The 15,404-nt window shown below is 49.3% G+C and overlaps 1 protein-coding gene across 2 annotated transcripts in view; it reads left to right on the top strand.

Moving 5' to 3' along the window:
* si:ch211-236h17.3 (carbohydrate sulfotransferase 11) overlaps window positions 1-15,404 on the top strand; it is a 27,946-nt gene that overhangs the window by 1,548 nt on the left and 10,994 nt on the right. The window contains exons 1-3 of one of the 2 annotated variants that reach the window (XM_042339472.1): window positions 651-773; window positions 2,233-2,327; window positions 13,134-13,216. In XM_042339472.1, the coding sequence (XP_042195406.1) occupies window positions 2,234-2,327; window positions 13,134-13,216 (177 nt within the window). In that variant the 5' untranslated portion in view covers window positions 651-773; window position 2,233. Of the gene's footprint in view, window positions 1-650; window positions 774-2,232; window positions 2,328-13,133; window positions 13,217-15,404 lie in introns of those variants that run through there. The other variant, XM_042339473.1, reaches the window with a different exon arrangement.

The raw sequence follows: 15,404 nt of genomic DNA on the forward strand, positions 1-15,404 counted from the left end.
GTGTGTGAGTGTCTGTGTGTGTGTGTGAGTGTCTGTGTGTGTGTGAGTGTCTGTGTGTGTGTGTGAGTGTCTGTGTGTGTGTGTGAGTGTCTGTGTGTGTGTGTGTGTGTGTCTGTGTGTGAGTGTCTCTGTGTGTGAGTGTCTGTGTGTGTGTGAGTGTCTCTGTGTGAGTGTCTGTGTGTGTGTGAGTGTCTGTGTGTGTGTGAGTGTCTCTGTGTGTGTGAGTGTCTGTGTGTGTGTGAGTGTCTGTGTGTGTGAGTGTCTGTGTGTGTGTGAGTGTCTGTGTGTGTGTGAGTGTCTCTGTGTGTGAGTGTCTGTGTGTGTGTGAGTGTCTGTGTGTGTGTGAGTGTCTGTGTGTGTGTGAGTGTCTCTGTGTGTGAGTGTCTGTGTGTGTGTGAGTGTCTGTGTGTGTGAGTGTCTGTGTGTGTGTGAGTGTCTGTGTGTGTGTGAGTGTCTCTGTGTGTGAGTGTCTGTGTGTGTGTGAGTGTCTCTGTGTGTGAGTGTCTGTGTGTGTGTGAGTGTCTCTGTGTGTGAGTGTCTGTGTGTGTGTGAGTGTCTGTGTGTGTGTGTGTGTGTGAGTGTCTGTGTGTGTGTGAGTGTCTCTCTGTGTGTGAGTGTCTGTGTGTGTGAGTGTCTGTGTGTGTGTGTGAGTGTCTGTGTGTGTGTGAGTGTCTGTGTGTGTACAGGAGGGGGAGAGGAGGAAACTGGAGGATGGTTTGGGGACTGATCTTTCCTGTATTTCTCTCTTGAAAAGAAACGAGAGTTGGTTTGTAGTTAAGTGTTGCTGAGGGTGTGGGGGGGGGGGGGGGGGGTATTGTTGGAGTTGGGGGTGTTGTGGGTGTGGGTGTGTATGTGGTATTGAGGTAGGGGTGTTGTGGGGGTGGGGGGGTGGTGTTGGGTGGGGGTGTTGTGGGGGTGTTGTGGGGGGGGGTGTGGTGTGGGTGGTGTTGGGGTGGGGGTGTTGTGGGGGGTGTGTGGTGTTGGGGTGGGGTGTTGTGGGGTGTGTGTGTGGGTGGTGTTGGGGGGGTTGTGGGGTGTGTGTGTGGGTGGTGTTGGGGTGGGTGTTGTGGGGGGTGTGGTGTTGGGGTGGGGGTGTGGGTGGTGGTGTTGGGGTGGGTGTTGTGGGGGGGTGTGTGGTGTTGGGTGGGGTGTTGGGGTGGTGGTGTTGGGGTGGGGGTGTTGTGGGGTGGTGTTGGGGTGGTGTGTGGTGTTGGGGTGGGGTGTTGTGGGGTGTGTGTGTGGGTGGTGTGTGGGGGGTGTTGTGGGGTGTGTGTGTGGGGTGGTGTGTGGGGGTGTTGTGGGGGTGTGTGTGTGTGTGGTGTTGGGGGGGTGTTGTGGGGGGTGTGTGGGGTGTTGGGGGTGGTGTTGGGGTGGGGTGTTGTGGGGGTGTTGGGGTGGTGTGTTGGGTGGGGTGTGTGGGGGTGGGGTGTGGGGTGGTGTTGGGGTGGGGGTGTTGTGGGGGGGGGTGGGGTTGGGGGTGGGGTGTTGTGGGGGTGTGTGGTGTGGGGTGGTGTTGGGGTGGGGGTGTTGTTGGGGGGTGTGTGGGGTGGTGTTGGGGTGGGGGTGTTGTGGGGGGGGGTGTGTGGGGGGTGTTGGGGTGGGGTGTTGTGGGGGTGTGGGGTGGTGTTGGGGTGGGTGTTGGGGGGGGTGTGTGGGGGGTGTGGGGGGGGTGTTGTGGGGGTGTGGTGTTGGGGGGGGTGTTGTGGGGGGGTGTAGTGTTGGGGTGGGGGTGTTGTGGGGGTGTGTGTGTGGGGGGGTGTTGTGGGTGGTGTTGGGGTGGGGGTGTTGTGGGGGTGTGTGGGGTGGTGTGGGGTGGTGTTGGGGTGGGGGTGTTGTGGGGGTGTGTGTGTGGGGTGGTGTTGTGGGGGGTGTTGTGGGGGTGTGTGTGGGGTGGTGTTGGGGTGGTGTTGGGGTGGGGGGTGTTGTGGGGGGGGTGTGGTGTTGGGGTGGGGTGTTGGGGTGGGGGTGTTGTGTGGGGGGGTGTGGTGTTGGGGTGGGGGGTGGGGAGGAGATGGTTGCAAACCTGCAGATGCGGATACATCGCTCGTTACATTGATGCGGGAGGTGTCTACATGGCAAAGGGAGAGCGCGCAATGATCGTCCCGTCTTCTCCTGTTTCCGAAAGCCTCTCTTGACCATTAATTCGGATTAAATCCCCTCTCTCTCCGCCCCTCTCTCCCCCCCACCCCCCCCCACACCCCCCACCCACCACCCCAATCCTTGAGAAAAAAGGATGAGAAAGAGTAGGGTTTGTCGGATGGCGGTGGCGACGTGTTTGGGATCGTTCGCCCTGATGATCTTTTATTTCCAAGGCTGTTTAAACCCAGGTAAGGAAAAAAAAAGGGGTTGTTCGGTTGGGGGGGAGGGGGAGGGGAGAAATTGACAAATACTGTATTTCTGGGGGTTTAGGGCTAATGGATCTATTCTAAAAGTCTTTTCCTTTCCACCCTTTTCCCCCTCTTTCCCCCCAAAAAACACACACACACACACACACACACCATCTCCTTATTGAATGGTGTCAGCCGATTCCTGTATTTAAATTGTATTTAAATATATTTTTTAAAAAGGTCTCTTACAGATGTTTCGGATGGTTCCCTTGTTAAAGATTGCTGGTCCCACCTGTCTCTTTGCCCGCCCTCATTCATTCATTCATTCATTCATTCATTCATTCATTCATTCATTCATTCAGTCATTCAGTCATTCATCTATTAATTTTGCTTTGTATTTTCTTCTCTTTTTGATAAAGAAAACCCTGTAAAACCCTATTTTTGTGTGTGTGTGTGTGTGGGGGGGGGGGGAGATCTTTTTTGTCGAGCTGTGTTTCTGCTGTGTCTTTAAATTGGAAAATCCAGTTTCATCTTAGACTAGAGGAGTTTTGCAATGTATATTGCTTTTATTTCATGTAAAAAAAAATATCTTTTTCTATCGACGTGTGTTTCTGCTGTGTTTCTACACTGGAAAATCTTGTTCGTTTTAGACTAGAGGCTGGTAACAGTTGTGGGTTTGATGCATAAATTGTCTGTCTGTCTGTTTGCTCCTATTTCTGGTCTTTTTTTCCTCTCTTCCCCCCCCTTTTTTTTTACTCTCCTCGTCTGTGACTCCCACTGTTATAATAATAATAATAATAATAATCCTTGCATTTGATATAGCGCTTTTCACGTCGGGAGGACGTCCCAAAGCGCTTCACAGAATACACTGTAAAGTGAATTGACTGTATATTTGTGGGCGAACGCGGCAGCCAATTGCGCGCAGCAATGTCCCACAAACAGTCGTAGATTGAAAATGACCAATTTATTATTGTTTTTAGTTTTGGAGGGATTATTGAGTGTTTCCTGGGACCCATCCAGGCAGCAATTCACGAAATGTTTTCGCATTTTTAAAAGAAAGTGAGTGAGTGTTAGCAGAGCGTACCTTTGGCAGGGTTTTCTGGTGAAGCCCAGGGGCAGGGAGCCAGGTGAGATGATGTTACGGACATGCTCGGTCCTGTCTTCCATTGACTTCAAGGTGAAGACATGATTGAAATTCACACACACCACACACACACACTCACTCTCAATCTCGGAGGAGTCACTGGCTCCCGAGTCGGGCTCGTCCGCAATATTCCAGGGCGCTGCTGATGACAGCATTGCCATCCTGGCTCATCGGCAGGACATGGCAGGGCAGATCAGTCACTGGGGGCAGGGAATCCTCCTACTCAGAGCCTCGGGATGTGAATGCAATTGGTTGTTGTCGTTAATCCTGTAAACCAAAGCCCTAACAGGTAGGGTGGGTCCAGCTACTTGCCAGACAACGATATCAATGGCAAGCTATGCGGTTTTCGCTGGTTAGACTCCAGCAGTTACCCCAACGCCCACTCTGGGGTCCCCAAGCCTTGTCCTTTACCAACCCGCGCCTAGTACTTTCCGGAATTAGATAAGCAGGATGCGTCCCTCCAGGGAGAGAGACTGCGCATTCCATTCCAACAATCTATCTCTGGGATTTCCACGTGTAGGTGGGATGCACCTGGGTTCAATTCCCGGCAGGGCGAAACCTTGGGCAAGTTTCCTTACCCCACACGCCTAATAATAATCCCTCCAAAACAATAATAAATTGGTCATTTTCAATCCACGACTGTTTGTGGGGACGCTGCTGTGCGCAATTGGCTGCCGCGTTTCGCCCACAAACATACAGTCAATTCACTTTACAGCATATTCTGTGAAGAGCTTTGAGACATCGAGAAGACGTGAAAAGCGCTGTATCAAAATGCAAGGATTATTATTTTATTATTACGCATGGAATCCTCAGCTTGGTTTGGAGACTCTTAAGCACGATGGTGGGTTTCCGCATGTGTCGGACACCCGGCTGACCAAAGATAAGAGTCGCGGGCAGGAATTCTGCTTGCATTTTGTCCTGATCTCCTTTGGGTTCCCCCTGATAGAGAATGAATGTGTGCCAGGTTGAGGGTTGGATGGGGACCAGCTGTGGTGATTAATTAGCCAAGGCTTGCTGGCAGGCCTTGGTCTTGGCCATGAATAAAATGATCATTAGAATGAGTCTTTAATGACTTAAAGATGATATTTAACACATTAATTATAGGATCCTTGCAGTGGCCAGTATACATCCCAATCCAACTATGCGTCCTCCTGGGAGGAAGGGAAGGGGCAGAGAAACAGAACAAAAAGGCGCTATATCAAATGCAAGGATTATTATTATAATAGATTGGAGATCGTGTTGAAGGACATTGCTTGTGGAGTCTTCCTCAGGACCATTGCTCCCAGGGAAATGTTGAAGTAACAGGGGTTCTGTAGCCCCCGAATCATCCCAATAGTTCTGGAGCCTACTGGTTGGTTTTCAACTAAAGGTGTATGTGTAGCACAAGCAAGAGTGAACGACAGCCATCTCCAGTCCAAGTAATTTGATTTTTCCTCTACCCCTCTCCTCAAGTCACTGACTTATGCCTGGCTTGTGGCTCCTTGGGTTCCGGCCACTCTTAGGTACCTCACCAAGCAAGTGGCCAATTTTGTGGTGACCCTAGAGGACCCTAAAAATAATAATTTGGTCACTCAATCCCCAACTATTCATGGGATACTGCTGTGCGCAATTGGTTGCTGCGTTTCGCCCACAAAAGTCGAGTCAGTTCCCTTTACAGTACATTCTGCAAAGCGCTTTGAGACGTCTCAACGACACGATAAGGATTATTATAGCCTTGCATTTGCTTTTGATACAATAATAATAATAATCCCTTGCATTGGATTAAACGCAAATGCGAGGATTATCATTGATGGCGTATGTGGTCACATCCCTATTGGAAAGGCACAAATTCCCAAGCCGCTGCAGTAAAGATCCTTGACTTTCCTCCGCTTGGCCTGACCTGCGCTAAGTATTTTGTCTGTCCGTTTGCATTGTAGGTCACTGACCTCACTTACATCTGTACAGAGTGAGCATGAGCAATGGCAGGAAGGTGAGCGCTGAGGGGCCCCAAAGTAAATCAAATCCCTTTACGCCCTGGCACCTCCCTACCTTTCTGATCTCTTTTTTTTTTCTCCCCTCCCCATTCCACTACCCCCTTGCCTCCGCTCGGCTGGCTCCGGGCTCCCGCTCATCACTTTTCACCCTCCGCTCCATCATGTGTGCTTTCAGCCACACCCTCCCTCAACACCTCTGCTTTGCCCCCCTCTTTCGCAGCTTTTGGATCACGACTTCCTCTTCGGCTGTGCTTACGGTCACCTTCTCCCTCCCTATTTGAGTAGAGCCACGGAATCTTTTAACATCCACCCGAACAGGCACAAACAAGACCTGGGGTTTAACCTCTCATCCAATGCGGGGCTCCCCCCCCCCCCCCACCAACACTGTGTTGGAATATCAGCCCGGAATGCGAGTCTGGACGTATATCTGTTTGAGGAAGAAGTGAGCCATGTAATTTAGGTATTTTGGGTGTGGGCGAGTGGCGGGCAATGGGAATGGCAGTGAGTGAAAGTCTGCCTCTTGTTTACCCGCAGCTGTGTTAGATGTGCTATGAATGTTTGCTCAGAAGCAGAAAAGGCAGAGCTCTGTCTCACTCCCACTGCACAAAGGTTGCCTAAGGATACACCGGTTGTGAAGGGAAGCATTCTGTCAATAACCCAGTCTTTTTATGTACGTGTGGCGAATGTTTCGAAAGGTAATTGACAGGAACGTGGGGTGGGGGGGGAGTTGATGTCCTTGGATCGATGGTGCGGTGACAATACCGTGTCCGGGCTGGGTAATAATGTAATAATAATAATAATTCTTGCATTTGATATAGCGCCTTATCATGTCTTCGAGACGTCTCAAACGCTTCACACAATATGATGCAAAGTGAATTGACTGTATATTTTGTAGGCAAAACGCAGCAGCCAATTGCGCACAGCAGCGTCCCACAAACAGTCGTGGATTGAGTGACTAAATTATTATTTATTTGTTTTGAAAGGGATTATTACGCCCGGAAAGCGATGCGCCAATCGACTAACAACCGGGTTCCTACTTATTGCTAAGTAAACAGAGGCGTGTGGAGTAAGGAAACTTGCCCAGTGGTTCGCCCTGCCGGGATTTGAACCAAGGTCTCTTGCTTGCGAGGCGAGTGCTCTTAGCACTGAATTGCAGCGACAAGGGTACTCTCTCTATACGATCGTGTTCCATTCTCTGTTTGTGCGTTTGTGTGTGTGTGTGTGGGAAAAAAAAGCGCCAAAGCACAATCATCAATGCAAGAAAGTTATGGCACTCTGCATAATGACCCAATAGCGAGGAGGAGAATTCTATGGCCTGTCCCCGGGGCGACTCCAAGACAAACATAGAAAGAATGACCTTACAGTGAGCTTGCTGTACAGTCGGCCTGGATCTCCTCCAGCTTCCAGGTGCCTTGGTGAACAAGCCAGACAGTATCCTGTCCCTCTGGAAGCTTTACTGATTGGCATGAGAACGATTGCTTCCATTCAGCCCCAGGTTTACTCAGTGATTCCACATCCCAGCGACTGGCATCAGGGAAATACACTGTAAATATTGTTTCGTTTTTGACTGCAGTAGTAACTGTGATGAAACCGGTCTGGCTTTATAGTGCCTTCTCTTGGATGAGTGTGTTTCTCCCATCGGATCCTGTAAGCTGACTTTCTCTCACTCCGAGGTGAGCCACTTATTTTGACTCCGCAGATGGCTTGTGACCCAGGTAAACAATACCTGATTTATTGGAAGACTCTGCACTTCCTGACATCGCCAAGTCAGACACACACCGGCAGAGTGTTCAGTTGAAGTTTAACTAAAAGTTTTAAGATAAACGAGGTTTTTTTTTTAATTTGCAGGCAATTCTGTCATACAACGCACGTTATGAAAAGTTTCCACCGGAGTTTTTCTGTACAGATTGATCCCTAGCAAACCCCCCCCCCGCCTGCCCTTTCAGACTGAAAGTAAGCGGGGGCTCTTTGAAGCTGATCTCCAGGGCACTGCTGATGGCAGCACAGCCCAGCCTGCCTCATCGGGAGGTGTTGGAAGGGTAGACCAGTCACTGGGGCCAAGGAGTTATCCCACTCAGCTCCTGTTAACCCCGCAAGCCAAAGCCCTAACGGTTAGTGTGGTCCGAGCTGGACAAGCTGCGGAAAAGCTTGCCAGACAGCACGCCTCCCCGAAAAGGTTGTAAAACTCTGTCCTTTTCAGAACGTCTCTGTGCTTCCTCTATTTGTGAAAAACTTCTCAGTTTCTCTTCCCTTCAAGAGACTGAAATAGCAGCATTTCTCACCGTACTGCGGTTCGGTCTGTAACGAGTTTTTAAGTCACTTTAATATCATCAGTCGCTCTCCGGACTGATCTGGATCTAGCGAACCTCATCTCTAGTCGGGTCTCCTGTTCTCTCTGCTTACCGGAGGCATCACTAGATTCCTTTAAAGTCTGGAGGCTGAGAATCTTGGGGTGCGGGGGGGGGGAGGGAATAGTTTAATAATTAATAATAACCCTTTCGTTTTATATCGCGCAAATATCGCCAAGTGCGTCACGGTGTTTGCGGTAAAGTGTAGTCCTGTAGCTCAGTGGTTAGAGCACTCGACTTGCAAGCGAGACACCTGGGTTCAATTCCAGGCAGGGGGCGAAACCTTGGACAAGCTTCCTTACTCCACACTCCTAATAATAATCCCTCCAAAAAACAAAAAAAACAACAAATCGGTCATTTTGAATCCACGAGTGTTTGTGGGACACTGCTGTGCGCAATTGGCATCCGGTTGTTTCGCCCACAAATATACAGTCACTTGACTTACCCAGTCTTCTGTGAAGCGCTTTGAGACGTCGAGAAGACTGAAAAGCGCTATCTCAAATGCAAAGATGATTATTATTATTATAAGTGTAGTGACTGTGTATTTTGAAGGGTGAAACGAGGCACAAGGCAATGTCCTACAAACGGCCTTGGAAGTGTGTGACCGATTATCTGAGGGATTGTGGGCCAGGACACTGGGAGAGAGAAACTCGCTTGTCTTTTCAAATAGTGTCAAGGGGTCTTTAACGTCCGCCTGAACAGGCAGTCGAGACTTCGTCTCATCTGAAAGATGGCTCCTCTGACAATGCAGTGCTCCCCCAGTGCTGAACCGGAGTGTCAGTCTAGATTGTGAACTCAAAGTCCTGATGTAGGACTTGCTACCAACTGAGCCGGGCTGACACCAAACCTTAGCTTTATCTTTGATTATATTGGACCTGTTGCTCCCTTCTCCCTCCCTCCGCTCTTACAGATGTTTGCATATCGAGACAGCTGTTTCTGCAAAATATCTTGCTTGTTCTGTTTAGCAGTCTTCCAGTCTCATCTTGTCTCTCTCTAACCCAGGGGTATTAAGGGCATTTGTAGGGCATCCACTAGTGGAACAGATGATATCAGCAATCCACAACAACAACTTGCATTTATACAGCGCCTTAGAGCGCTTAACAGTGGTGGAGCCTGACCCTGACCCTGGGGGAAGGAGGAAGTGACCATAAGCATTCGAGGAGGAAGGTCTTTAGTCGTGACCTGAAAGAGGGGGAAGGAGGGGAAAGATGGAGAGGGAGAGAGAGGGAGTGAGTGCCAAAGCTTTGGGGTGCAGTGGCTGAAAGCACGCCCGCCAATCCTGGAGCGGAGGGGACGAGGGATGGACAGGAGCCGGACGAGTGGAGCCAGCGGGCAGTGGAGTGGGGAGGAAGCGGGTCAGAAAAGGCAGGGAAGCGCAAGTGAATGAAGGGATTTGTAGACGAGCGAGAGGACCCGTTCTGTGATGGGGGAAGCCAGTGGAACGTGGCAAGGACTGGTGTGATGGTGGGTCAGAGTTTAGCGTGGTTGAGTATCTGGGCGACGGAGATCTGAATCGGTTGTAGTGTGTGGGTAGTGGAGCTGGGGAGACCGGCGAGTAGGGCATTGGAAGAGTCGGGCCTTGGCTGAACAGAGGGCATTTGCAAACCAGCAAATAACAACATTGAACCTGAGGCATTCCTGGTCAGTGTCTCTCCTCCAATTGTGGTGGGGTTCCCTGCGGAGCGCTGCCTTAGAGGAAGAAGCCACCTTCAGAGAGACCCAAGTTTACAGTCTGAAAGAATGAACTAATTAGACTTTGCAGCAAGTCTTTTTGGCTCGGGGCGGGGGGGGGGGCAAAGTCAGCCGGCGCAAGTGGGTCTCATTAACTGCGTGCTGACTGAATCTTCTAAGTGGCCCTTGAACTCGCACGATTTTTATTTTCTTTCCTCCGCATTTTTAATTGGGACTAAAAGGGTTTCTGCTGCGTGTTTGGCGAGTTCCAGCTGCGATCGAGTCTGCACATTCAAGGCTGTTCTCTATTTGAAGTATGTTCCTTGACAGCTGTCCAGCTGGGTTATGCTCACGTTCAGGTGGAATGAGGTGATGTGGAATCTGCCCCCAAGCTTCGCACGAAATTACAGATCACACAGTTTTGTGTAAAGGGCCGAGCGATTCTAAAGGGTGGGTGTTGGTAGAGTTAAAACTGACATGTTCACTCTTTATCTGTCGCCACTCTTCATTTATTGATGGACCCAAAGGGAGACTGTGAGCTCTACTTACCTTGTTACCTGGCTGTGTGTTGGCTGCGGGTCGGACACGCTTTATTAGGCTGTCCGGATGTCTCGGAACACTTCACAGGGTATTACCGTGATGTGTAGTGACTGTGTATTTGCAGGCGAACACGGCAGCCAATTTGCGCATAGCTATGAAACAATACATCTTGCATTTGATGAAATGCCAGGAACATCTTAAAGCGCTCTGAGACATTACCCTGCGTGAAGGCCGCTATATAACTACAAGTTGTTGTTAAAGCTGCCAGTGCATTTGTAGGTAAATATAGCAGTGTCCCACGTATGTGAGTAGTGAGTGCCCTATTTTATTTAGGGATTTTAGACCAGAACATGGGGAGAAACTCCCTTCTATTTTTGAGTAGTGCCACAGGATCTTTTAAAAGCCATCAGTTTAACGTTTCACCCAAAGGACGGCACCTCTGACCGTATAACGTTCCCCCCTCCCCCAGTCAGCCTAGACTGGGGCTCAAAGCCCAGACACGGGGCTTGAACCCACAACCTTATTACTCAGATGTGAGAAGGTAACATGGAGGTGGAAAGATAAGGATGCTTGGAATATTCTTCGGAGTCAGGCTCTACCAGTGCTAAGCGCTCTGCGACGCTAACCTGCTTGGAGGGCCCTATATAAGCGCAAGTTGTTGTTGTTGACGTTAGCTTGTGATCGCTCTAGAGGAGGACGAGGAGAGCCTCGTCTATAATGCATTGCTCTGGTGAAGGGATGATGTGGATCAAGTGTTAGAATAGGGGGCTTTCTGAGGGAAAATATCAGGAGGGGAGAGGTCAGTATTTTTTTTCACTGTTACAGTACATTCTCTGCATTTTCACTTAAACATTAACATGTGTGGAACATGACTGACGTATTGCCAGAGAGAGAGAGAGAGAGAAAGAGAGAGAGAGACGGTGAGCTCTGGGAGGGAGCTCTGAACTACAATCCTGGAAAAAATGTCTCGGCCGCTCAGGAATTTTTTATGTATTATATATATGGTTTGATGCATTTTAGAGCTCTCCCACTGCAAATGGTTACTTTTTCCTTCTCAAACTAATCCCTTTTGTGTTTGAAACCCACTCAATCCTTGAGACAGATTGGGCCGAGCTCATACTCCGCATGAAAAGGTCTTGAGGCCCCAGACTCTCAGTGTTCAGTCTGATCCTCGCACTGGAATCGGCCACAAGATACAGTCACTCCACTTTGCAGTGTATTCTGTGAAGTGCTTTGAGACGTCCCAACCACGGTGATAAGGTGCTATATCAAATGCAAGGAATATTATTAGTTCGACACTGGCCTTTGCACTGGTGGTTGGACATTGGGAAAAATGAACACACATTGTCGAAGCTGACGCTCCAATACACCGCTGGGGGAGGGGGCGGTGGGGTTAGGGCATTGTCATTGAAGGTACTGTCCTTCGGTTGAGACATTAAACTGAGGCCCCGTCTGACTATTCAGATGGACGTTAAAGATCCCACAAGTCGAGAAGAGAAGGGACTTTCTCCCGTTGTCCTGGCCAATGACACACACCCCGCAAATAAAGTTGGTCACTCGTTTCACGGCTGTTTGTGATGGGTGGGGTGGAAGGTGGGTGAGCTGAGCCATGAGGACATGTGGAAAGAACAGATTTGTCCCATCCTCTATTTTGTGCTGTTTCTGAGTCTGACATTTCAGCACAGTTTATCCTCTCAGGCTCTCAACTTGGAATAAATCAGGAATCCATGGGACACATTAACCCTCTCTGGCATTAACTGTACGGCGCTGGTGCACTCAGGCGATCAGTGGGAGATCTTGTTAACATTTGAGCCAGGACTTTGGTTTGGGGGAGGGGAAACTCATACCCCTGAGGATCGCAAGAATGTGGAGTAACTGTTAATTACAATGCACTGTTGCCTTTTTTCTGGTAACTGAGTCAAAATACTTCACATACGTTCAGCTGAGGGACTGGACTGGTTTCGACAAAGCTAATTCCTCTTTTGGCCTGAAAATGGAGCTTCCTTGTGACTAAAGATAAAATGAGGGAGGGAGAGGGGGCTTCACAGTAAAGATTCCTGCAAGATAAAATCCCGGCTGACTTTAACCATTTCAACATCTGCAAAATCTCTCGCTGTGTGTTTTTCTAACCTCTGCAGTTTTAAGGCTTATCCCATTGCATTTCTCTCGAGGGGCTGTTTTTTGGCTGGTTTCCCCATTGGCTCAGGGGGTAAATAGAATGAGGCTCACAGGAAGGTTTGGGTTGAGTCAGTTGAGCACAGTGGATGGTGGAGGGTTTGCTACAGGGATAGAGGGCGGAGAAAGATACAAGTGTGGATTCTGTTCCTGATTCTTATCCAGTGAAGCTTCATGGCGAGTCACGTATTGATGGGATCAGCAGGGACAGCTGTGATGTTGTTCCTCTTAATAATAATAATAATCATGTAATTGAAATAGCACCTTCTCACGTCATTGAAACGTCTCAAAGCGCTTGGCAGAATACACTGTAAAGTGAATTGACTGTATAATTCTGAGCGAAACGCAGCAGCCAGTTGAGCACAGCAGCGTCCCCACAAACAGTCGTAGACTGAGTGACAAAATTATTATAATTATTTATTTATTATTTTTTTGGAAGAGAATATTGTCCCCCCCAGAAAGCGATCTGGCAATCAACTAACGACCGGGTTCCTACTTACTGCTATGTCGACAGATGCACGTGAGTAAGGAAACTTGCCTAAGGTTTCGCCCTGACCGGGAATCCAACCCACGTCCTCTTGCTTGTGAGGCAACCACTCTAACCGTTACACTACAGGATTCTCGCTCTTTAGTGATAAAGTGACCATTGTAAGCCCTTTAGTAGCGAGCAGCACATCAGTACTTCGATGTCTATCTGTCTAGAGACCATTTTTGCAGTGAAAGTTTCTGCTTTCCAAGGGGCGGAGCAGGGGGCAAGGTGCGGTGGGGGTAATCGGTGCGGTGGGGGCAATGGGGGTGGGGGGAATACGGGTGGTGTGGGATGAGAGCTGGAGTGACAGAGAGGGTCCACATCCTATTACCGAGCTGGTTAACCTGCCCCCAGTTCTGTGAAGCAAACCCCTCCCGCCCCCGGCCTGGAAACAGTTGTATTCTATTGATGTTTTATGTTTTGCAGCTGATGACCGGAGGGGTCTGAAAGGTGTCTGGTCGGGGAAGGCAAAGGGAGGGCTTGGCCGCCATCTCCACAAGACAGACACGGTAAGTGACTGCGTGTGGCTCGGGGGGGGTGGTGGAGGGGAAGTGCTTTACTTTTCCCCTGGATTTCCCTAAAACTTCGGGTCCCCCGCAATTCCTGCCCCACCATTGGTGGTCGGGCATTCAGCATCACTGCCCCCACACTTCGCAACTTTATCCGGCAATCCCTCCGCCTCACCCCCTTCTCTTGCCTCCTTCAAGTCCCCTCTGTGACTGTGCCTTTAGCCTCCCCACCCCTCCTGACCCCACCTGTCCAGCGCCCTGGGATGTCTTCCCGACACGAACGGCGCAATACAAGTGTCATTTTTTTCTTGTGGTTGTTCTTTTAATCCTGAAAGATGGTATTTGAAGATAACAGCTGAATTGGTTGGGGTCTGGGGGTTGGGGATGTTTTGGGATGTCATTCCTTGCCGGAAGAGGGTAGGGAGGAGTGATGGATCAGTAGAGGTGGCTGGTGATGGTAGGGTAAATAGTAAACGCTTCTCTTGCTCTCTCTTTCTGTGGCCCCTCTGCTCCCACCCCGACAATGATCATTAGCATCAGCTGTATCAGTGACTAATACAGACGCACACCTTGTCTCTTGTCTGCTGAGATCTTGGATGAAGCATTAGTGGGGGTAATGGGACTAATCTTTGCCGTTTATAGTTGATCGTTCTGTTAAGGTGGTCTGGTGTGTGCCTGAAGGAGACGCTCAGTGTCTCTATGCAGGAAAGGCATCGAATAATGATAATAATCCTTGCATTTGATATAGCGCTTTTCACATCTTCTCGACGTCTCAAAGCGCTTCACAGCATAGACTGTAAAGTGAACTGACAGTATATATTTTGTGGGCGAAACATGGCAGCCAATTGCGCACAGCAGTGTCCCACAACCAGTCATGGATTGAAAATGACCAATTTATTATTGTTTTGTTTTTTTGGAGGGATTATTATTAGGTGTGTGGAGTAAAGAAACTTGCCCAAGGTTTCGCCCCCTGCCTGGAATATCCTTCCATCTCATTGAGACCATCTCTATTACCGTGTGTGTGTGTGTCTGTCTATCTATCACTTGCGTGTACAACTCTATTACTATGTGTGTGTCTGTCCGTCTCTCTTCCCGTGTGTGTGTGTGTCTGTCTATCTATCACTTGCGTGTATAACTCTATTACTATGTGTGTGTCTGTCCGTCTCTATTACTGTGTGTGTGTATGAGAATCTATTTACAATGTGTTGTGTTTGAGAAATTAAAGCCCACTATAACTCACCGGCTTGTATTCAAGTTCCACTGTGTATCTACCTACCCGTGTCCTAGATCTCTGTGGGCTTACAGTGGGGAAAAAATGACACAGCTTTAGGAGTATTGACTCCCACCCACATTTCCGTGCAGCACAATAACGAGTGAGTTATCACACATGATGCTATCTCAGGTTTCTAATTTCCTGAGATACTCATTATTTCTGCAGCGAGCACCGTGTGATCCACAGCCTCCGAGGTCCCGTGATACTGCGAGATCTTTCTGCAGTGTCACCGTGCCTAGCCTGGTCCGTATCTCCTCACATAGCCCTCTGTGAACCACAAGCCAGGTTTGGATGAAGAAGGCTTTGGGGCCCGTTCTGATCTCATCCTCTCCAGAACACCACCGCTTCCCCTCCCCACCCACACACCCCACGCCTCCGCTGGCGCTATATCAAACTGTTTTTTTTCTCTAAACATGATTCCTGTGACCTGAAAGCACTCTGGGACGCAACCCCGTGGGAGGGACGGTGTATAAATACAAGTTGTTATTGACTTCAGCCATGTGCCCTGGCAACCTGTTCCTGTCATTGATTGCCCTTTAGGTAAAGAGAAAAAAAATCTTCCGGCTGTCTGTTCTGAAATTGCCCTTTGCAACTCTAAACCTCTTTAGGTTGAACGTTGAACCCTCGGAGAGGGAAGTTGAGTTAGTGGAGCTGCCTGGAAGTCCTGGTGGACCCCGAAGTATTAAAATCAGTGTTTTTTTTCCTGTTAGTTATCGGCAGAATTAAATTGAAAGGGGTTGGTGATATGTGTTGCTGTGGATTCTACAGTAACATAGTATATGTGGACAAACCGATATTCTAGACTCTTGTGGTGGTCAGTTTGCTTGTTACCCCCTCTCTCCCTCTTAACCCCCCCCCCCAAACTGGGGGTCACTGCGTGTAGGAGGAAACTGGCTAGAGGGAAGTGTTTCTTGG

Source organism: Callorhinchus milii, unplaced genomic scaffold (assembly GCF_018977255.1).
Source record: "Callorhinchus milii isolate IMCB2004 unplaced genomic scaffold, IMCB_Cmil_1.0 Scaffold12, whole genome shotgun sequence".
Lineage (NCBI taxonomy): Eukaryota > Metazoa > Chordata > Chondrichthyes > Chimaeriformes > Callorhinchidae > Callorhinchus > Callorhinchus milii.